Raw genomic sequence first — 25,197 nt, forward strand, 5'->3', positions numbered from 1 at the left:
AGTACACCCAAGTAGTGGTAAAATCATCCACAATGGTCAAATAATAATGTGATTTTGACAAGGAAGGAGTGTGATAATCATAATGAATAAAATCAAAAGTTGCTTTAGTTTTAATATCACTAATAGGAAAAGGTTGACGAAGCTGTTTAGCACGATGACATGCATCACAACAATCATCAAAATTATTGTATTTACAAGACTACAAATCTGTAATCAAAGACAATCAATTGAAAGATAAATGACCAAGACGTTGGTGCCATAAAATAGTCTGGTTCTTATTTAAAGACGAAGCAATAGTATGGGATTGGAAATAATAAAGGCCATTCTTTAGCTCACCCATGCCAATCAGCCTCCTCATGGTTAGGTTTTGTAAGACACAAAAGGAAAGGAAAAAGTGAGCAACACAATTTAAAGATTGGGTTAATTTGCTTATTGAAATAAGATTACAAGCAAATGAGGGAATATGTAAAACATTATCCAAGGTAACTAAACATTTTAGAGCAACATCTCCATAGGTGTCGACAAAAACAAATGATCCATTTGGAATGTGAACATATGATCTCTGATGAAGTTTCCTTTCATTGATCAAATAATCTTTTTGACTAGTCATATGATTAGATGCCCCATAATCTAAAATCCACTCATGATTTGTTGAAGAAAATGTATCTTCCTTACCAGCAAAATTGGCCACATGACTCGCAGTCTTAGACGTGTTAAGATTAAGCATGGAAATCAGTTGTGCATACTATTCTTTAGACAAGCTCCCAACTAGTGTAATTATCGTGTCTTTCATGGTATTTGTCATGCGATTGTTATTGGCTGATCGCCCATGCCTAGGTTTGCTTTTCTCCTACTAGTCTGGCTAACCATGTAGTTCAAAGCAAGTGTTCTTGGTGTGTCTGGTCCGCTTGCAATGATCACAAAATAACTTCGAAACATCATGCAAACCTATTGAGGATTGAGAATTTGAGGACTTTGTTGCACCTCTTGTGGACACAAAATCTGCACCTTCCACTATGTTCATTCCTTTTGATGTGGCAACCTATTATTGCTTTTCTTCTTGTGCAACCAATATATAGACACAAGGCAAAGAAAGCAAAGGTTCAGTATTTAAAATTTAGGATCTTACAACATTAAACCTGTCATGCTGTCCCATTAAGAATTGATGTACTTTTTTTTTCTCCTTCTCAGCTACCAAAGCCTTAATAACCCCACAAGTGCACATTGGTATTTAGGAATAAGAATTGTGCTCATCCCATAATCCCTTCAACCTGGTATAATATACTACAATAGATTGATCCCGTTGCTGAGTATTTACTATATTCATTTTCAATTGATAAATGCGGGGTGTGTTTCCTTAGGAAAGATGTTCCTCTAAGTCCACCCATAATTCTCTAGTTATATCAAAGAAAGCCACACTATCATGAAGAGAGGGAAGGAGAGATTTAAAAGTCCAGGATATAACCATTTAATTCCCTTTGATCCATACAGTAGCATTTGTAGAATCGGATGACAGATGTGGGAGAGATCCATCTACAAAGCCGAGCTTGTTCTTGGCTAGCAATGCATTGATCATGGCTCTGTACCATGTTGGATAATTATCTTCTTTGAGTAGGCAAGTGACAAAAGAAACAACTGGGTTGTTAGTTGGATGTAAGGTATATGGAAAGGATGAATTATCTGTTAAATTCTCGCCATGAGTATATTGCAACAGTTGAACCTCTCTATTCCTGCTTTGATGGTCTCGAGTGTAAGCATTATCTCACAGTAGAAATAGGTTGCACACTGTTGCATCATGCCAACATACTACACATTTATTGGACCTATGCATTTGATACTAGTGTGTATACCATTAATATAATGCCATCTGTTCATTCCCAAACAATCACTCCCTCTGAAAAATTATTTAGAACCGGACCAAATTATAATGAATTGCACACATGTGACTCTCTGCTATCTCTGCTTAAGCCTTACTAAAAAAATAAGTTATCTCCCTATTCTAGTAAATGTGTGTTTTTAGGCCACAGTAAAATTCATAAGGGTTTTTACTTTTTGGATTTTTTAACTGGTAAAATTTTTATCTCATGCCATGTTTTCTTTTATGAGTAGGAACTTCCATTTGTCCAACAAAGTGATAATTAGACTACTGCTTCAACTATCCAATCACCAATAAATACTCCAGCATCACACTATTGCTTTTCATGCAACCTATCCTTCCTACATCAATTCCATTGAATCAAATAAGTTTTATTGGTACCCCACCACGTGTACCCTCTCTAATTAGTCCTGTCTAGCATCACACTTTTTTATCCAGTCCACATAGCCCTCATCTTCATCCCTCTTAACAACCATATCCCATCTCACCTCAATATTCAAAACACCCACAACCAATATGACTCAATAACCTAACTCCACAGATTTTATCCCACTCATTTGCCCATCCTCATCCTAATCTAATCCCACAAGGCGTATCTATAGTCATTAACCTCTCATCTTATCAGTTCACCGAACCTCTACCTCCTTAACCATCTAACCCACCTCAACAAGCACCACTTACTCACTCTGCCAAAACACACCCGATGATAACTCAATCCCAAATAAAAAATCTAAAGCCTAAGACTTATCATTTCCGCCTCACCTTTCACACCTACTTGCTACTCTAAAGCAATAATAGACAAGCACTGGACAGATGCCATGGCCAAAGAGTTTAATGCTCTCATTTAGAATAGTACGTGGATGCTTGTCCCTCTCTCCACTGCCACTAATGGGATTGGATGCAAGTAGATATTTCTGATAAAACAAAAAGGTCAATAAAAGCATTGATCAGTACAAAGCTTGATTAGTTGTAAATGATTTTCATTAAAGGCTCAAAATAGATTTCTTCGAGACATTCTCATTAGTGGTAAACTTGCAACCATTAAAATAGTCCTCTTTCTAGTTATATGTGTTAAATAACTAGGACATCCATTAACTTGACATATCTAATGCCTTCCTAAATGGAGATCTTGATGATGTGGGTTTTGTCAAATAACCTCCAAGGTATGTATTCTAATAAACCTACTCATGTTTGTTATCTCAAAATGTCCCTCTATGGCCTTTGCCAGGTACCATGCCAATGGCACAAAAGACTTGTATAAGTTCTTCTATAAAGTGGTTTGCAATAGTTTAAAGCAGACACCTCCCTTTTTCATTATAACCAAGATGGCATATGGGCACTATGCATGGTTTATTTCGATGACATACTGCTTACGGTAACAAGTCATCTTTTCTCACCTCTCTTATCTGATTTTTACAAGACAACTTCAGAATGAAGAATCTAGGGGACCTTGACTACTTGGGGATAAAGGCCATAAGAACATCTTCGGGCATCTTATTGACACAACAAAAGTCTATAAGTGATCTTCTCACTAAAGTTAATATGCACACACAACAACATCTCTACTCTTGTAATCTGTTAAGATAAGTCTCCACCTAACAAAGACAAACTCATGGACAATCACATGCTATTTCCTAGCATTGTTGGTGCTCACTAGTACTTAGCTTTACACTCGTCTGGATATTACATTCAAAGTAAACATAGTAGCAAAATTCATGCATGCTTCAATGGATGCTCACTGGACAACAGCCAAAAAGATACTTCGATATTTCTAGGACACAAAACATTTAGGCCTTCACATCACCAAGTTAGCTCATTACCAACTTCATGTATACACCTATGTTGACTGGCCAGCAAACCACCATGATCATAAGTTAACTTCTGGTTTTGCCACTTTTCTTAGTATAAATCTTGTGTCATGGTCCTCTAAAATGTAACACACGATTGCTCGGTCATCCAATTATGTAAAATACTAAGCTATTAGGAAAGCTACATGTAAAGTACTTGGCAACAAAATTTATTACAAGACTTTAGTCATTGTCCCTCGCAAGCTCCTATTCCCTAGTGTGATAACATTGGAGCTATATACCTTAGTGCCAACCCCATTTTCCATGCCAAAACTAAACATATAGAGTTTGATTACCATTCCATCCATGACAAGGTGGCTAAAAAAGAGATGATCGTTCGTTACATTTCAATTAAAGACCAATTGGCAAACGTCCTCACGAAGTCACTACCTCGGTCGCATTATGTTGCTCTTCGAAACTAGTTGACAATTTGAATTTCAACACCTCGAATTGAGGGGGCATGATAGAGTTTAAGATGACTAATGCTACTCTGTTGTATCCTTATTCATATAAACTTGTAACAACTTCTCTTTTATTTGTAACCACTTGTATTGATCTTATACTTTGGCCATGTATTTCAACACTGCAATTACATCAATGAAAGATATCTTCTAGTCACGAATTTGTGTGCTTTTATAAAATTATCTATTAAATCTTAACATTGTAATAAAACTATTATTTTATACTACTAATATTAAAACTTGGCTTGATCTCGATATCATATTATTTTCATCATGAAAATTATTTAACAACACTAATTTTTCTATTAGTTAGGAATTAGCATTATAACCAATATATTATAACTTTCTAAGAGTTCAAAGTGTTCTTCTACACTAGATTAACCTTAATAAATTATAACAAATTATAAAATTTGAAAGACACCACAATTTATTTATCCTTTAAAGATCAAAAGTTCCCATAATGGAGAGAGAAGGAACTCTAATATAAGAAGAACAAAACTCTCAGTAAGAGAGATAACAATGAAAATTTACTAAAAAAAGAAAAATCAAATAAAAGTGATAAAAAAGACCCTATTTTACATAAAACGTGAAAGGAGAAGGTGCTTACTACTGGTAAAATGGCTGACAACAATTCAGAAATTGTTTTTCCTAATGTTGAAGAAAAGAGAAAAAGGAGAAGAAAGGCTACAATTGAGAAATTATAAAATACAATTGTTATATGTACAATAGTTTCGTTATAGCCATTGATTATGGTAGAAGTCAATTTTTAATCTTATGTTTAAATTTCCAAACATGCTATCTATGAATACATTTGTAAGAAAATTGAATATTAAGGAGCTTGAGATTATCACCATCATTAAATGTGTAAGGAGTGTAAAAATTTTAAATTCAAGTCTCTTCATCCATTAATTTTGAGATTACTAGTCACATGTTGATAGTTAAAGAAAGAGAATTTATTCAATTTATTAGACCTTCTCCGAATAATAAAAATAAACTTAGAGATTAATCATTCAAGAAAATGACTTTCTAGAAAGTTTCACTCTCAAATATGCTATCCAAGAATTCTTTAGCCAAGTATATACTTAGATACCCTATGATTTAGGCCTTTTATTAAAAGGGCTCTGAGTTTTTCTTTTACGCTTTAATGCCAATAATATATAAGGGCAGAGTGACTAAATGCATTAAAAAATACTAACTAAGCACTGATGTGGCAAGAAAAGGCCAATGTGGCCCTGATTTTAGTGCCACATCAAAATTTTTAATAGTTATTTTATTTTGGAACATAAGTGCAAAAGACTAAAAGCACAGGCCTCGAATTCCTAAAAAAAAAAAAAAAAAGTCAAGCCCTAAATTCTAAAAAATGAAAGTACAATATATTTAAATGTACTTTCCTCTCAAATAAGTCCTTATATTTTAATAAATAAGTCCTTAAGTATTATAATTCTTTAATAATATAATTATAATATACAAGGGGAGAGAGAGAGAGATGGAAATGGAGAGAGGGAGAGAAAGATAATTAAATATAATATCTTTGCCATGTCTCTCCCTCTCTCTCTCCCTCTCACTCTACCTCTCTCTCTATATCTCTTGCCCTCTATTTCTTATTATTATCTCTCTCTCTCTCTCTCTCTCTCTCTCTCTCTCTCTCTCTCTCTCTCTCTCTCTTCATCTATCTCTTCTTGTCTCCATCTCTCCTTCCTTCTATCTATCTTTCATGTGTTTCATCTCATTGTCTCTCTCATGTCTATCTTCCCTATATTTCTCAAAGGAATTTTCAAAATTCAAAACAAATTGCAAGATCCATAGATTCTTAAGAAAGAGAGACAAAAGTGAGGAGAGAGAGAGAATTATATAATTATTTGTTCATTAAACATGAAAAAATGAGGAAAATAGTTAATTAAATATTATATATCTAAACTTAAAAATCACCAAAGTTATAAAATATTAATTATCTATTTAATTAAAAAAACAATTTATTAAATAAATTAATATCAAACACACAAAACCAAAAAAAAATTAATTTAAAGAAAATTTAACAGTGTTGCAATTTCCACATAAACTTAATTTTAATCATAATTTTCCTTATCATACTTATTTTTCCTCTTTAAAATTTTCAAGGCCACAAAAAAGTATATATATATATATATATATATATATATATATATATATATATATATATATATATATATATAACTGCTACGTGACACTCTTTATGAAGAGTGAGTGTTTAGTTTTCTTTTATGCTAATTATTTTTTTTTATTTTTCTTTTAAATATTATTATTATTATCATTATTATCTTAATTTTTATGCTTTAAATTGTTATTTTCTTTAACAATTGTTTGTGAAAATTCAAGGGCTTTGTGATTGAATTGTTATTTAAAAATTTATTTTATATTGCTTTTTTTTAAGGATTGAAATAATAATTTTTTTTATTTAATGCTTATACATTCCATAGTATGTATATATTTATCATGGATCATTTGTTTATCCTTTTTCACAAGTTTTTAGTATATTTTATCAAATGTTATACATTAATTTATAAGACTGAAGAAAAATCTTGACTAATTGTCAGTTGAATAAATTTTAGCTAACTAATTTTGGAGAGATTAATAATTTAATTAAATAAAATTGAATTAAATTTCAGAATATCTTTATTATTATTATTATTATTATTATTATTATTATTATTATTATTATTATTATTATTATTATTATGTCCTTTTTAATTTTTTTTTTCAATTTTTAATATATCGTTTGATTATAAAATTACAAATTTTAAAATTAGCAAAATTTAAAATTATTTTAAAAAAATAAGATTATAAATATATTGGCAATGCACGAGCATTTATTAGCTAGTTAATTTAAAAAGTAAGGAATTTATGAGTTTTCAAATTTCCTTAATTGCTTATAGGTTATTTGGGAAGCACTTTTTTATATTATATACATTTAGTTTCATTGGCGTTCAAACTTAGATATCACATATCTAATATCACCGAGTAAAAGCTCCTTTTTTTTTATTAACATATCTAAAAAAACTATGAAGAGCTGGCCAATAAAGAATGTGTCGAGAAACTTCTTTAAAAATAATTTTAAAAAAATAAAAGCAAAATTGAGTGAGCTAAGACAATAGGATCAGTCAATCCTATTAAGTAGACTCAAATTTTGTGGTTTGTTTTCGTTTACCAAATAATTAACCATATATTAAAGCTAATTACATGGCACACAACCAGAGGCCAAAATCTCACTGCGTGTGCTATTTACTTCAGGAATCTATAAAACCCAGAAGCTAGCTCACCTAGATTCAGAAAGTTCCACTATATACATAGAAACCATATTCAAACACATCCGTCAACTATTAAGCAATGGCTTTAGTTTGTAAAATGCAACATTTGTTGATTGCTTTCTTCTTCATTTTGGTTAATCAAGCCACGTCTCGAAAGCTCCATGACTCCTCATCCATTTTTGAGAGACATGAGGAATGGATGAAAAAATATGGAAGGGTTTACAAGGATAAGGTAGAGAAACAAAGAAGGGTCCACATATTCAAGCGCAATGTTGAGTTCATAGAGTCCTTCAATGCCGCTGGTAACAAACCCTACAAGCTAAGCCTTAACAAATTTGCAGACCTCACCAGTGAAGAGTTTAAGGCTTCCCTGAATGGATACAGGAGGAACAAACAGGCAATATCAGTGAAAGCAACACCATTTAAGTATGCAAATGTAACTGATTTGCCTACTAGTATGGACTGGAGAAAGAAAGGGGCTGTTACTCCTATCAAGGATCAAGGCGATTGTGGTAAGAGACAAGAAAACTAACATTAATTATTTTGACTTTAAAACTAACATTAATTGTTTTGACTTTTCCCTGTACATATATTACCATCTGAGAAAGCTTAGAGCAGATCTATTATAAACTCAAAGTATAAATACATATATCCCACCAATTTTATTTATGGGTTATACTTAATGATGTATTTTGAATCTATCGTGGATCGAGTTTATTTTTCTCAAAATTGGATGCATGTACCATGCTTATCAATTTTGTACAGGGAGTTGCTGGGCTTTCTCAGCTGTGGGAGCTATGGAGGGGATCCACAAGATAACTACAGGTACATTGATTGCTCTATCTGAGCAAGAGCTTGTAGATTGTGACACTAAAGGCAAGGATGAAGGCTGTAATGGTGGTTACATGGAAGATGCATTCAAATTCGTAATAAAGAACCATGGTATCACCAGTGAAGCTAATTACCCTTACAATGGAACTAATGGAACTTGTAACACCAAAAAGGAGGCTTCCCACGTTGCCAACATCACAAGGTATGAAGTGGTTCCTGCTAAAAGCGAAGCATCACTAATGAAGGCAGTAGCAAACCAACCTGTGTCGGTCTCCATTGATGGTAGCGGATTGGAATTTCAGTTCTACAACGCCGGTGTTTTCACAGGAGACTGTGGAACTGAGATAAACCATGGTGTGACAGCGGTAGGGTATGGCACAACCACTAATGGAACCAAGTATTGGCTTGTGAAGAATTCATGGGGCAGCGATTGGGGTGAGAAAGGATACATAAGGATGCAGAGAGATGTAGATGATAAGGAAGGACTGTGTGGGATTGCACTGTATTCCTCCCATCCAATTGCTCAATAATTAGTCCTCAACTAGAATAATATGTTATCATACATGTTTCTCGTTTTATATTGGTGAATACATACACTCTAAAGTGTTAATCATGTATTTTTCTAGCTCAAAAATTTGAGCAATAGAATAACTTTAGTGTTTTTCTCCCAATCGGAATTTCAATGTTCTAATGTTTGTTCACTAATATGGGAAAAATTACAAACAAGAAGTTGCTTGTCTTTCTCTGTTGTGGCAACCATAATATGGTGAGACTCGATTTATCATAAATTAAAGATGCAATATATTTGATAAAATTCACATGTAAAATAAATAAAACTTACATATTTATGTCTTAAATATATAATAAATCAGATTTAAGTAAGTTTTTCTCATAACAAAAAGAGTATGATTTCGTATAGTTAAAATCACTTGACTACTAAGATGTTCCTATTAAATTGCAAAAATGCATATAACGATCTTGATTATAAGAATTGAAATGTTTACAAAAAAAATTATAAATGAATTGCTTCAAATGAAAATAACAAGATTGTACGTGTTCTTTAACACGACTAAATTGAATAAAATCAATTAAACACAAAAACAAAAGTTTAGTATATAAATAGCATACATAATTCTAAAAAAATTAAAAAGAAAATAACACATACATCATTCATTTTAACGCATCTAAATTAAGTAACCAATTTAACACGAAAACAAAGATTTAGTATATAAATAACATACATAATTCTAAAAAAAATTAAAAAATAACACATACATCATTCATTTTTTAAAAAGAATAATCCTTGATATTAAATTTCACTAACAAATTAAATAGTTACTTTTTATTAAGCAAAATGTCTTAATGTAAATGTTAATTTCACTAATTGTGAACTGGTTTTTGTAATGAGTAGTGATATACAGCACTATTAATTTCAATGAAATATTTTATAAATAAGTTAAATAATAAAAAATTATGATTTTATTCCAACACTTAAAAAATATCATTACAAATAAATAATACTCTGTTAAAATATTTATAAAAATAATTATATAATTGATTCGTGTGACATTTTTATTAAAAATAATTTTTTAATTTTATCACCTTTGTTTGAATTTTTTTAAAAAATTCTTTTTTATGAATTTTCAAAATGTAACATTATATGTGATCATATCATTAAATCAAACAGTCGAAGGGACTACATTGAACATAGAAATAAGTTTATAGAAATTTCTTCTTCTTCTTCTTCTTCTCTTCTCTCTCTCTCTCTCTCTCTCTCTCTCTCTCTCTCTCTCTCTCTCTCTCTCTCTCTCTATATATATATATATATATATATATATATATATATATATATATATATATATATATATATATATCCTTTTTTTCTCTTCTTCCTCCTTCTAATCTCCTCTTTGAATGGTCACCAATGAGTGTTTGGCAACTCTTCACTTTATTTTCTATGGTTTTTCTTTTCCAATAACTCTCATATCTATGTTCATTTAGAATAGGTTTTGGGCCTATCTCCTTAAATTTATAATTATTAATAGCTTTTGATTAAATAAGTCATCAAATATGTCCTTATTGATGGATTTTGAATTTTTATGGTGTTATCTCTCCTTCAATGGAGTTATTATATATTTTTGGTATTTTGATATTTTGTTTCTTTAGAGAATGTGCAGATCTTTCATTCAATAGGAAATTTAAATTTAGAGGTTATGTGATGGAGCCTGTAAAAGAAAAGCATGGAGTTAAAGACTGGAACCTGCAGCCCGCTTATTGGCCAATCTACATGCCAACACTATCAAATCTTTAAAATCTTTTTATTATTTTTTGTATGAGCATTTAGTTTTATTTATGCATAAGTTTAATACGTTGATTTGTAATTTGTTTTTGTATTTTATTTTTAATTAATGAAATATTTTTTATATCTAAAAAACAAATGAAACCAATTAATTTTTTTTTGTGAGAAAATGGGTTAATGCCTTCAATCGTCAAATTAAACGATTAATTTAGCTGCAATTAAACGCCACCTAGCAAGGTTCTAGAATAAGATTTGAAGAATGAGTTGCAAAGGATATGTTTACTTTTAGAATATATTTTTTTTTTATTTTTTAAGTAAATTATAATATATTTTTCAAAAAAAAAAGAAAAATATTTAACTGTCCATAATAAAAAATAATTTTATATTTAAAAAATATAAATACTTATAATTATTTAAAAAATAAATTATTATAAAATGTTATTTATTTATTTATTTATTTTATAATAATATGACTATATATAAATATTTAAAAATAATTATATAATTTTAGTTATATCATAATTTCGGTCATAATAAAATTTATATTTTTCAATTACTTTTGTTGTGCTAATTTTTTTTTTTTTTTATGGGTAGTATGGTGGATAATGCATTCAAGTTCATATTAAGGAAGCAGGGCATTCAATGGAGCTAATTACACTTATAAAGGGATTCAAGGGACTTTAAAAGCTAAATATAAGTTAATTTAATAATTTTTTTTATTATGGATTTGTTTGATAATATTAGCTGTATAGTAACCGTAACTGTTAATTATTTTACTATCTGTTGACTGCTAGATATTAACTAATTGTTATTTATTTATATATAAATTTAAAAATTATTTCAAAAATTATTATCCAACAGAGCTTATACCATATATCCCAAATTAAAATGAGATTTCTCAATTAAAATTTATGCTTTCGCTTCCCAAATTGGCACAATAATTTTTTTTTTCTCTATTTCTCGTTTCGTTTAACTCCTCTCTTCTTTATGCCATTCAAGTTAAAAATTTACCTTATTTCTATATATGTACAAGTATTAAGACCTAGTCGTTTTGGCTCTAATGTAAATTTTTAGATCCATAAACTTAAACATACATTTACCTTTATCTTGTATGTTTTATAAAGTTGTCACTTTTTTTTTTTTTTCAAATATAAATAATTCATTGAAGACTCTAAATGGGCATAAGACAATATACTAAATAGCAGTCCTATAAAGGATTATAAATAAAAGAAAAGTCCTTAGAGCTCTTGCCGCAAGACTATATATGAGTAGCGCAATTATAGCCTCTCTTCTAACAAAGTCAAAGGAAAAATCTTCAAAAGTCAAAGCCATTGAAAGAATGTCGAGTATAATTCCGAAGGAATTGGACTTTCTTGAAGGGAATGTATAGCCACTTGAGAATCTCCTTCCAACGTTATCCATCGAAAACCCCTTTAACTTAGCTAATGCCATAATTTCCCTGCATGCCATACTCTCCAAAACTAAAAGGTCTGTTAGGCCATAGAAAAACTTACAATACCATGCACACGGATTACCCATAACCAAGCTATAACCCCGATTGAAACATAACCTCTTTGCTTGTTGACCGCTGCGTCAAAATTTAACTTAATGTGTGAAGGCAGAAGCGTTGTGTAGGTGGCAAGAGCACGAGGGGCCATATGTTTAAGTGCCAAATTAATAGTCTCTTGGAAGAAAGAGAGTAAATTCCTTCTCTTCCATGTGTGCCAAAGTAAGAAAACAGTGATACTCAATAAGTCATCTCCTTCCGAGTGGCCATGAAGTTGTCACTTATTTGGGTAAAAAGTTGTCGCTTATTAATTTTTGCTATTTTATTAACGTCTTGTTTTTCTTGTATCTTTAATTTAGGTAAAAGGTTATTGTTATATTTATTTTTTAATCCTAGATTATTTGTTATTTAGCATAACTATTTGGGGTTTATAATTTTTCTTTTGATTTGCAAATTATTTAAGGATTTGATGATATGGTTTAATTTTTATTTCTTTAAATAATAAAATTTATATAACAATTTAATATTTATATATGTATTCTAAAACTATAAACTCAAATTTAAATGTGTACTAAAATTATCCTCCAATAAAATTTATAATAAATATTTAATTTAAAGTATACATTTTTCTGACCTTTAAATGTGAAAAGCTACCATTAATAGGTTTTTACACAATAATATTAAAATCATTATTAAAATTAAGAAATTTTAAAATAAAAATCACTAATAATAATTTTCACTTTTATAATGAAAATTATAAAAAGAGAGAATTGCATTCTATTGTGGAATCTATGTTCTCTAAATAAGAAAAGAAATTAAAAAAAAAATTAAAGTCTTTAATCTCTTATACTATAAATTGTAGATTTTTAGCCTTTTAATATCTAAGTCACAAGACTCGTAATATGAAAAAAACTTCCAGTCGCATGGTAACCCCAAATAATGGACTTAAAATGAAATTCATTAGCCCAAATTAGAAGAGAGGGAACACATTAGCCGACAAATGCCATCATCTCTGTGAACCAAAATTGTTTACTAGTCCCCACTTGATTTTCCTTTTTGATAGCCAAGGTGCAACTAATGGCCCTAGGGAGTGGCATGTATAACCCATGTGGAATCACCCATCTTCATGTAGTGGGCTTTCCACTCTTCTGTAAATAATGAAAATGGGCTCTACCCTAGCCCATTGACATTTGGTGACATGACTAATGTGAAAAAGATAATATTAGTCCTTTTCTTTTATACAGGATGCTAACAATAAATATTTAGATAATTTTTTTTAAATTAGTTTTTTTTAGAGTAAATTAGATTTGATTCATTTTCTTAATATGGAATCAGATCCCCTCGATCAATGTTAGACCTCTTATAAGTATTTCAAATTATAGATGAAAATATTATTAAATATAATAATTTTGACAATTCTCCCTTTTAAGCTAACTTTGGAGAGACTTGTATATGTTTCATGCTCTAGAAGACAATAGTATTAAATATAAACACTTTCGCAATTCTTTCCTTTGAACTACGTCTTGGAATGAATAGGCTCGGTATATTTTCTTAAGCAACATTTTTAACAGCTTTATTTGACTAAATCATTTGTAAAAAAAGAATTTAAATAAACTTTTATACTACTTAATTTATATTTTTTTAATAATAAAATTATTTTAAATTAAAAATAATTAAATTCTTTTTTCTCAAATATGAAAATTAATAAAAAAAATTAATTTAATTAAATTTTTATAAAATTTTAAATTTCAAACACGAAAAAGAACAAGTGGGAGAAAAAACTTAGAAATATAAATATATTCTGCTACATTCTTGATTGTTCAATATCAATGATTAAGCAATCTAACCATTAAGGGAGAGATGAAAAAAAAGAAAAGAAAAGAAAATCACCAATCCAGTAATCAATTAGGCTTGCCTTGTCAAAACCGCATGCCATTGTAATGTTTAACGGGAGGTTTGGTAAATGCAGCCAAAGCAAAGCACAAGGATCGTAGCTATGATTGAGTTTTGAAAGTGATTGCTTCACAAATTTTCTCAAACAATGATTATGCATTCAAAAGTCAAAAATGGCGTATAAGCAAAGCTCTGCTAATTTCTAATCAAGTGGGCCAGCATTTCCTTCTGTGGCCCACTTAATTTGAAAATGGTACAACTTGCTTTTAAAGATTCAACATTTTCTTTTGTTCTTCTCAAACCCGCTGATTTGCTAATAAGTACAATTGGAGTTCACTATTAGTTAATTATGTCTACTTGACACCATCTCATCTCCTTTGGAAAAAAAAAAAGATTTTAATTTCTTGGCACCAACAAACAATTAAACAATTATGAATTGAAAAATTATAGTTAATCCGTAATTTTTTTAGCAAAATATATAAATTTATCCTTAAATTTTATTCAAAAAATTTCATGACATCATAATTTTTAAACGTTTCATAACACACTCTAACTTTTATAAATAGTCTATGATACACTTAAACTCTTGTAAAATAAAATTAAAATACATTTTGATCTGCTAATATGGTGATCTGCTAACTGAGACTCAAATGGCATCTTAATTCTACTTCATAAGAGTTAATATGTATCATTAGACGTTTATAAGAGTTAAGATATGTTATAGGACGTTTTAAAAATTTAAGATATTATACGAATTTTTAATAAAATTTAGGTATAAAATAATGTATTTAGTCATTTTATTATTAAGATCAGGAAAATAAAAGTATAATATTAAATTTATGTTTTTTATATATAATTATTTCAATTAGGATTTAAACTCGAGGTCTCAAAGTATTGAAAATAAGTCCAATACTAACTCATTGGTAATATATATACATATATATTTGTTCATTAATCTCTTGCCCTCAACCCCATATTTGAATCAAGAAATCAAAATCCCACAAAGGAAATTCTAAAGTTTTAACCAAATTGAAATTACTTTGGGAGTTTTGGACTTCAACTTGAAGGTGGCTTTTCTTCTCAGAATTACCTACCATGTTCCATTTGGTGATGTATATATAGAAATAATATCCTATTCATTGGGCTTGACAACATGTACAAATTGATGATATTTCATTGTTGGAACCACCACAAGTGGAGAAACTTTTTGGAAAAATGGGTCCAACACATGAAAAATGTCTTTAGCAAATAATAATAATAATAATAATAATAATAATAATTTAATATGAATTATGAATAATATCAATCAATTTGGGTTGATTTGAATAGAAGGAAGCTTCTCAGTCAACAAAATTCCATCTCAAATTATGTCAATTTTTCACACCTATTAACACTAATTTAATCAAATTCTCAAATTGGGTTGTCAAATTGATGTAAGCAACCATGTAATCAAAGAGGAAGCAAGGGAAGAAACGTTTTTTTATTATTATTTTTTGGTACAATTTAAGGTTCCAAAGCTGCTTTGCCAAATGCTTTTTCAAGGCCAACTTGTAGATAGCTTTAAAGAACAATGATGCAAAGAACATGATGGTGATAACTTACTCTCTCAAATAAGTAGCCTGGCCACGGGTCCAATTTGGACCAATTTTGAGTCCGAATCGATGGTTAAGGCCTGACTAGGAGATGAACCAGAATTGGATTAGTGGTTAAGGTTCTAGCCGGTTCTAGTTTTTAGTCGATTTTAGTTTAATTTTGGTCTGATCCAATTTTAGTTCTGATTTTTTATAGTTTTGATTTCAGTTTGAAAATGGTTTGGTCCATGTGAGACCCTATAAAGTCATTGCTTATTTTCAGGAAAAAAAAAAAAAAAAAAAAAAAGATCTTCTTTGAATTAGAATGAAATCGCTAGATCTGATTGAAGGCTTGACGAGGAGGAACCCAAACTAGTCCTTATAGCCGGTCTGATTCTAGTTCAGATCCTTAAACCATTGATCTAGGTTGATTCTAAATTTAATTCGAGCTGATATTGCTTGATTCAGGACTTAAACTGACGCTTGACTAGATGTACAAATAGACAAATAAAATAAATATGATATCTTTTCAAAATATTGTATTAATAATTTAATAATTAAATGTCTATTTTATACTATATGAAAATAAGAGTTTAAAATCTAATAATCATATCCCTTTTAAAATTTTTAAAGTATTATTTAAAAAAAAATTCTTGTTGAGATTTTTTCTAAAAAAAAAATAAAAATTCCCATGATTCCCTCTTAATTCTCATGTCATTTAGTGGGAGATTTATACATGCATATACATAAATTTTAAAGGAAAGAGGTTAAGATTTTATATTTTTTAAATACTAATAAATTTTAATTTTATAATACTAAAATGATTTTTAAGATTAATTTAAATTTCAATTAAAATTAAATAAATGAAATATTCTCAAATATTCTACATTATTCCTCATAAAAAAAACATTAATTTTACTATCATCTCTCAACTTAAGTAATTATATTAGGAACATTCCTCAACTTTAATTTGTATTATGAAAATTTTAATCTATTTAATATATTATTCTTTAAAATTTTTATATAAACATTCATAGTAAATTATAATTTATGATTATATAATTTTTCTTTCAAACTTTTATAATAAGACAAAATTTAAAATTTTTATTTATTATTTAAATAAAATAATAATTTTAGAAATAGTTTAATATATATATATATATAAAATTTTTCCTATTAAAAATTATATTATTATTATTATTATTATTATTATTTTCTTAATAGAATAAAATTTTTATTTTTATTTTATCCTAACGGATTCATATCTAATTTATATTAATTTCATTAATTTTATTTTAATATAGTTAAGAAAAAATTTTAATAATATATTATTTAACTTTATTTTAATAATATCTAAACTCTAATTAAATATGAATTACTTTCTTTTATAAGCTAATATATATGTATATGTATACACTTTCTTATATGAGTAAAATAATGTATCCAATCTTAAATTATTATTGAGCATATTTTGTATTAAAAATTATTTATAAATTAAATTGAAGTCTTGTAACATAATTTAAAAGTTATGAGACATTTGTGATATATTTATTTAAATTTAGAGATGGTGGGTGAAATTTAGATATATATTAATTTATAAATCAATAATAGCACATTATAAAAAAATTTAATAATATTCAAATTGAAATTTATAAATTTTTATAATATAATTTAAAGTTAGGGTTGCTACTAATATAATTAGTTAAGTCGAAAGAAAATGCGTAAAATTAATTTACAAAAAAATCTACATAATTCAGTTGTAAAAAGTAGCGAATTGGTTTGGAAAATAGAGACAAGTGGGCGACAACTCAATTCAAGACAGTACAAAACCAGCTAGTTTTGAGTTTTCCAAAACTTGCGGGGCTAATTGTCTTGAACTCCTTCAAAGTTCAAACAACCTTCAATAGGAGACACATGGGTAACTTGCCCGTTAATGCTTCTGTGGTCCCCCTCACATCCTTTACACTTGAACTAGGAGCAAACATCCTTAAATTTTCCCTTTTATTGCCGCAAAAATATTTCTGAAAAAATTTTATTTAGACTTAATTGATTATAGATTCAGTTAAAAAAAATTAATTATATATTTAAAATAATTTATATTGTTAGCATAATTACAGCAATTAACATGATTATAGGAGATCTGTGTAGTATAATTACAGCAATTAATATGATTATAGGAGATTTATGTAACATAATTACAACAATTATTATTCTTGTCTAAATTAGCTCATATTCTCATATATAAATAGATGTAATATCTCTGTAAATAAGACACAGATAATTACACAATCCTTTTCTTCATTACTCATATTCTTTCTTCTAACACATATACGATAGAAATTCACATATTTATATTTTTATAATTAATATTAACCATTGGACTAATATTTTCCACAAATAACTAATTTTAACATCAGAAATATCTCTAATAAAGGACCCATCCCTCACTGTAATTCTATCTTTATTTTATAATACTGCATGACAAGCTCCTAATACCTATTGATATTGATATCATCAATTGGCATTGTATGTGGAAATCACTATTTTTTAATTTTCATTTACTAGTTGAAACACTTTGTCGTTTACACTGAAATCATGTCTCAATTCATCAAGAATTATGAGAAAAGTTTTGTGAAGTCTCCTTTATTAATGATACAAAAATTCATAAAAGCAAAGAAATTGATACAAAACAAAATCATTTACATCCTAAAATCATGCTACGTGTTTCTATCATGAATTTAACTGTTACAATAAAGTATACGCTAAGTTTCTTTTTAAAAATTATTATATGCTTATGAAACATATATTCTCTCTCGAATGAAAGACTCATTACTCTTTAATTTAAAAAATAATTACAGTTATATATATATATATATATATATATATATATATAACTGTAATTATTTTTTAAATTAAAGAGTAATGAGTCTTTCATACGAGAGAGACATAAAGAATATATATATATATTCTCTCTCGTATGAAAGACTCATTACTCTTTAATTTAAAAAATAATTACAATTATATATATATATATATATAAGGATCGCTATTTTTACAGTGGTCTGGTGCATGCAATAATTTTCTGTTTTGTTCAGTTGTTTCCAATATTAATTCTCCAACAGAATTTCCTATCCTTCTGAGCAATGTGATTTCTTAATCTAAACTAAATTGGTGGCTCTCGTAATTCATACATATTGTTTGATTTATGTCAAAATTAATTCATAATACAACTTCACTAAAAAAATAATAAAAAAAATGTTTGACATCTTTATTATATAATATATAAAAATTAATATAATATGTCAAAATTAATTTATAATACATCTTTACTAAAATATTAATAATAAAAAAAAATGCCCACACATAAAAAATATTGTTTGATCGGGAGAGGTGTTATCCATGTCTTTTTGAGGATATCAAAAAGGTCATGGGAATTAAGAATCATCACGAGCGGATATAAAATACAAATTTTGCAAAATTTTAATTATTATTATTATTATTATTTTATTTATTTACTATGATAAAAAGATAATTTTATATATTTATTTTTTTATATTTTTATTAAAATTTGTTGGAATTAAAAATGAATTGTTAATAACATAAATTTTGATTAAAAAATGATAATTTATTATGGATGAAGCTTAATTCTAATTTTTCTTTTTAAATTACCTTTTAAGTTATTTGGGCTGAATTCAATTTATAGTGTCAAACTCATTATAAATTTAACTTTTTAATTTAATTTAAAAGAAAATAGAAAATTAAGAAAAAAAGAAAGTCATAAAATGATAGCTCTTAAACTATGTATTAATTGCGAGTTTCCTCATCAAAAACTAGAAATTAATGAGAATTTATTTTATATAAATATTATACGTACAATAAAGATATTTTAATAATTAATTATAATATAATTCATATAATAAAATTAATTATTATAAATACAATTACCACATTCTAATATTTTTTGATATTAAGATACCCTGTATTAAAATGGCACAAACGTTAGACAGCGCTGTAATTAATATAAAACTAGAAAATTTAAGGGACAACTACATGTGAGGCAATTTGAAGGGTGTTTTTATGACTTTATTTAAAGTTGTATGGTAATGGAAAAGAAAAGTAAAGTGAAACAAATGATTGAATCGACCAACAGGATCAGGATCAGGAAAGGAAATTTTCAGTGCAGTGATAAAGATTCACTGAATTCAAATTCAATTTTAAAAAAATTATATATTATTAAGAGAGGCCATCACAAACTTTAAAAATATTAATTTTTTATAAATTATAAAAAAAATCTTGATAAAATTGTAAAATTTTAATTTGAATTTTAATAAAAATTTAATTATATATATAATTTCACCTTTTTTCGGTGGAGAAAATTTTGCCATTATTTTAGAACGAAACTCATCATGATTCCTATTTTTCAAAGCGATTGAAATTGGATCATCATCACATGCCACAGTTAAAAAAAAAAAAAGCGTGGATCTCTCAATTTTTCTTCTCAGAAGCAAATTAAAAGATATATAGTACTATGTAACACATTCCACGTGATCCCCACCGCCCTTACCTTCCCTAATCTCTCTTACATTATATAAGGACTTGTCTGAGACAACTTTTTTCTTTACTTGTTCTTTTCTTCAAAGCCAAATTCTGGTTGGAAAACCCCAAGATGTGTTTCAATTTCTTGTTCAAAACCTGCTCATTTCTCTCTTTGTTTTTGTTGGTATCTCCTCATCCCCATTTATCAGCTGCAAAAGCTGAGACTTTCAACACTACCTTCTTCAATAACACTGATACTGATGGCTTATTCAGTTCCAGGAAATTATTAGCAAGCAAATGCAATTGGTTCCAAGGAAAATGGGTATTTGATTCTGGTTACCCTCTCTATGATTCTTCAACCTGTCCCTTCATAGATTCACAATTCAACTGCCAAAAGAATGGTCGTCCTGATAGATACTATCTCAAGTATAGGTGGCAGCCATTCTTTTGCGAGTTACCCAGGTAATTAATTATATTAAACTCATAATTAATATATGAAAATGCAGCTAGTTTATGCATTTATAGTGTTGCAGGTTTAATGGGTTGTATTTCTTGGAGAAATGGAGAGGAAAGAAGATAATGTTCGTGGGTGACTCAATGAGTCTGAATCAGTGGCAATCTTTGACATGTATGCTTCACGCTTGGGTTCCTAATTCAAAGACTACAGTCACAAGGAAAGATGGGCTATCTTCAGTCACATTTGAGGTAAATTTTTTCTTTTTGGTAATTTTTTTAAAAAATTTATAAGCATTGCTTGCTTCTAGTGCATGCGCGTCTTTTAATGTCCCAATTTTGCCCATAGTTGAGGTTCAAGCCTGTAACTTTTGAGGTCTGAAGTTGCTCTTTTTTCTTAAGAAGTGGAGTTTCTCTTATAATTAACGTTAGAAATGAAGCGTGATTGATGGCGGACTTCCTTCTTCTTTGTTTGCCGGAGACATGTCTAGGCTGTGTACTTTTTGTGTGAACGGTAATCATTAATCACTAGACGTTTCAAATTTTAAACACATGCCTATCTTAGTGTTTTACACCTTGTTGAGCAATAATTTTTAATACAATATTTAATATTTTTAATTTAATTAAAATATTATCTTTTCTCATTCATAATATTTAATAATATAATATTTGTTTTGATTTTTAAAAATTAAAATAATAGTCCATAAAAAATTATTCCTTTTAATTAGAGAGTTTTAATTATAGTGAATAAAATAATATTATTATTTTTAAATTTTATAATTAACTCGATAATTATTTTTATTAAATATTTTTATTTTAAATTATTATATAAATAATTAATTATTAATAATTAATATCTAATAACTAATTACTAGTAAAATAGTTAATATTGTTAACAAAGTTTTAATTATTTTAGCTTAATTATTTCAGCTTTTTTCTATTTAAATTTCGGCTTTTTTTAAATATTATTTTGCAACATGTAGAAGTATTAAAAAGAATTCTTTTTTATTTTAATGATTTAGAAATGGTGAAATTTCAAATTGTTTCAATAAAGTCAATTATACAAAAGAAAATTAAAATAATCTCTTTCAATTCTCATGTCATAGGAACATTATTTCTTAAATTATTAAAAGAAGAGTCCAAATTATAAGTAGACAGTCTAGTAAAAAATTTCTTATTCAGATTTAATTTTTATAAATAAATATATATTTTTTTATTGAGCAGGAATATGGAGTGACGATATTACTGTATCGAACACCTTTTCTAGTAGATCTTGTTAAGGACAAGGATGGGACAATTTTGAAGCTTGACTCCATATACAGTGGTAGAGCATGGGTTGGGATGGACATGTTGATCTTTAACACCTGGCATTGGTGGACTCACACCGGAAGAACACAACCGTACGTTCCATCTCTTTTCTCTCTCCTAATGGGCTAATTTTTTCTTAAATTTAATTTATTATAAATTTACGATATAAAAATAAAAAATTTATATATTTAATAAATAAATTTTATATTTTTTTATTTTAAATTTATAATAAATGAAATTAAAATAATAATAAAAAAATCCTTGTAATAATTCTATATCTTTCATTATTTCAGATGGAAATACATGCAAGAGGGAAATAAAAAGTACACAGATATGAACCGACTTGTGGCATTTTATAAAGGGCTTACTACGTGGGCTAGATGGGTCAATCTATATGTTGATCCTTCTAAAACCAAGGTCTTCTTCCAGGGCATATCTCCCACACACTATGAGTAAGCAAATCCCTTTATTCTTTAATTTTTGAATAAATTATTCATTCTTTTTTGAGTTACGTTAAAATTAATATATATGTCTTTCAATTTTTAAAAATCAACGGTAATCCTTTTTTTTTTTTAACCCCATCAAACTAAAAGTCCATCAATTTAATTTTCTATTATTATCTAAGAAATTATTAAAATATCCTTAAAGGTAGACAATTTTTTATCTTTAAATTAAGTTAAAACATATGTTTCCTGACTTTTTAAAAATCAAGGATCTAATATTTATATATTCATTTCATTAAATTAAAAAAATTGTACCATTTTTAAATATGAACAGAGAGAGTTTTAGTTTGATGAAGTAAAAATACATAAATTAAATTATTAAAAATTGATAAATATATGTATTAATTGACATAATTCAAAGATAAAAAAGGTAATTTATCCTTAATTTTTTTTACTTTAATTAATGACGCTTGTCCAATTATATATTTAAGTGGTATTTGTTTGTTAACAAAATAATTAGGGGGAAAGATTGGAATCAACCTACAAAGTCATGTCCCGAGGAAACACAGCCATTCTTTGGAACGAGGTACCCATCTGGCAAGCCATTGGCTTGGGTGGTTGTTAACAAGGTATTGAGTAGAATAAAGAAACCAGTCTACTTGCTAGACGTGACCACCCTCTCACAATATCGAAAGGATGCTCACCCATCGGCCTATAGTGGCGACCACAAGGAAGATTGTAGCCATTGGTGTCTACCTGGATTGCCCGATGCTTGGAACCAGCTTTTATATGCAGCTCTCTTCACTTGACAATATTTAAATTAATAGGATTAATAATCTTTCAAGGCAGTTGATTTTTTTAGAAGATCATTAATTATTTCGATGATAAGGGTTAAAAAATTTTCTTTCTTCTTTCCAATTTTCTTGTGCAAGTGGGCAATAAGAGACACGGGGAGGGGGCTTGATGCTTCAACTGTAAATTTTAGATTTTATTTTTGGCAATGAAGTTGTTGCCATGCAATGTATGAAATTCCCTCTGATGTCTTAATTAAAAAGCTTTTTGGCTTTAGACTACACTAAATTTTGGGCTATTTGCAAGGGCAACATCCAAGGCTCTGTTTGGAAGGGACGAAAATGGGTCAAGAGACCCACCATTTTGTTTATTTTCTCATCTACTTTCCTCCCTCTGCCAAACGAAGCCTTTAGATGGGTTCTTATTCTCCTAAAGGTCCAGCTCTGTGGAAACATAGGTCCATAAACTTACCGATATATGATCCAATAATATTGTATTATGGATTAAAAATTCTCAATTAAATGATTAATTGTTGGATAAAAAGTTATATGAATAGGATCCAATAATATTGTGTTTTCATCTGATAAGCACGTACTCAATGGCCACCGTAGACCTATCCCATTCAGTAGCGTCACACGTGGCTTCGCAACGCTTGTCCACGCGTAAATATATTGCATGGGCTTTCGCCCGCTGACTAATCTTCGACCGTCTCACACACGTATACAAATAGGTCGATGAGGTTAATAGCTGACTCACCTATTTTCGAACTTCATCTATAACACGTGGCATTGGTGCGTCCAACACATGTCCTCTCCACTCCATGCACACATGTCCGTTAGCCTCCTGCTTTAAACGCCATTTCCGCGAGTTTTTGACCAAAGGTGTAATAAAAAAAAAAAAACTGAAAAAGAGTGATTCCGAATTTAATTATTAAAAAAGGTGAATTATATTAAGTAAAAGATTTAAGATAAGACCCTAATTATAATAATATTTTGAGAGTTTAGAGATATTATTATAAATAGTGTGTAAAGTTTAAATAAAATAAAATAATTAAAAAATTTTAAAAAAAATACTGACCACTACTATAAGTAGTAGGGATGGCTACGGTAATATTTTAAATTGAAATCGAATAGAAATTAGTTCGATCAAAATCAGATCAAAATCAAAATTGATTTCGAATCGGATCGAAATTGTCCTTCTGAGGTTTGGTTCAGATTCATATTTTTCAGGAGCAGTGAACCAACTTTTTCGAATCAGATTAAATTGACAATTTCGAACCAGACCAAATCAACGATTTAAATAAAAAAATTTAATAAATATCTCACCCTACTCCTAATTTATTTATATATATATCATTAATTCTCTACACAATTATTTTATACACTCTCTTTAATTCTTAATACTTTTTTAATTTTTCTCAAATTCTCTAAATAATTATTTTCTACACTCCTTTTAATTCTGAGTACTCTCTCAATTTTCCTACTTTATTATTTTATATACTAACTAAAATTTACTTTATTATTTTATATACTCACTAAAATTTTCAATCCTATCTCAATTACTTTATTGTTATTTTATATACTCACTAAAATTTTCAATACCCTCTATTTTAATTTTTTTTTCTTTTATATTTTTTTAATTATCAATTATCATATAATTTTTTAAAAAAGCTAAGCCATAAAACTAGAAATTTTAATTTCTCTAAATCCTAAAGGGATACATAGGTAAAATTAAATTCATATACTTTTTACTCATTTCTTTAAAATAAATTATTTTCATATTTACTTTTTTAATCAAGTTCAAATCTTTACTTATTAAATTTTTTTTAAAGATAAATTATTTTTATTTTTTTTATTTTATTTTAATTAAAAGATTTCTAAAAAAATGAAAATATTTTTATAAATATAACTTAAATTTTGAATCAATAAAATTTTTCTCTAATTTTTTTTTCTAAATCACCCTTAAACCGCCCCTAAACCGCTCATAAACCATTCTCTAAAGCATATTGAACTGTTTTTTTTTCGGATCACCCTTTAAATTATTTTAAATCGGAGCTCGAATCAGAACCGGCTGTTCAGAAATTATATTTCAAACCA

General features: G+C 28.2%; 2 protein-coding genes across 2 annotated transcripts; both read left to right on the forward strand.

The window, feature by feature from the left end:
- The first annotated feature begins 7,547 nt into the window (after positions 1–7,547).
- On the forward strand, positions 7,548–8,829 carry LOC110669327 (zingipain-1-like). Its single transcript, XM_021830947.2, has 2 exons — positions 7,548–7,980; positions 8,234–8,829. The coding sequence occupies exons 1-2, from the start codon at positions 7,548–7,550 to the stop codon at positions 8,827–8,829; spliced, it is 1,029 nt and encodes a 342-aa protein (XP_021686639.2).
- An 11,203-nt stretch (positions 8,830–20,032) lies between these two features.
- Positions 20,033–23,389, forward strand: LOC110669326 (protein trichome birefringence-like 39). The gene is made up of 5 exons (XM_021830946.2): positions 20,033–20,567; positions 20,639–20,810; positions 21,783–21,958; positions 22,160–22,318; positions 22,830–23,389. Exons 1-5 carry the CDS (start codon positions 20,236–20,238, stop codon positions 23,116–23,118), a joined length of 1,128 nt encoding a protein of 375 aa, XP_021686638.2. The 5' UTR covers positions 20,033–20,235; the 3' UTR covers positions 23,119–23,389.
- Positions 23,390–25,197: the final 1,808 nt, after the last annotated feature.

The sequence above is a fragment of the Hevea brasiliensis genome, chromosome 7 (genome assembly GCF_030052815.1).
Source record: "Hevea brasiliensis isolate MT/VB/25A 57/8 chromosome 7, ASM3005281v1, whole genome shotgun sequence".
NCBI lineage: Eukaryota > Viridiplantae > Streptophyta > Magnoliopsida > Malpighiales > Euphorbiaceae > Hevea > Hevea brasiliensis.

Bases quoted from the DNA above. Each gene is read 5' to 3' on its own strand.
- LOC110669327 (XM_021830947.2), top strand. From the start codon at position 7,548: ATGGCTTTAGTTTGTAAAATGCAACATTTGTTGATTGCTTTCTTCTTC. The intron at 7,981-8,233 runs GTAAGAGACAAG...AATTTTGTACAG, and splicing joins CAAGGATCAAGGCGATTGTG to GGAGTTGCTGGGCTTTCTCA.
- LOC110669326 (XM_021830946.2), top strand. From the start codon at position 20,236: ATGTGTTTCAATTTCTTGTTCAAAACCTGCTCATTTCTCTCTTTGTTT. The intron at 20,568-20,638 runs GTAATTAATTAT...ATAGTGTTGCAG, and splicing joins TTCTTTTGCGAGTTACCCAG to GTTTAATGGGTTGTATTTCT. The intron at 20,811-21,782 runs GTAAATTTTTTC...TTTATTGAGCAG, and splicing joins TATCTTCAGTCACATTTGAG to GAATATGGAGTGACGATATT.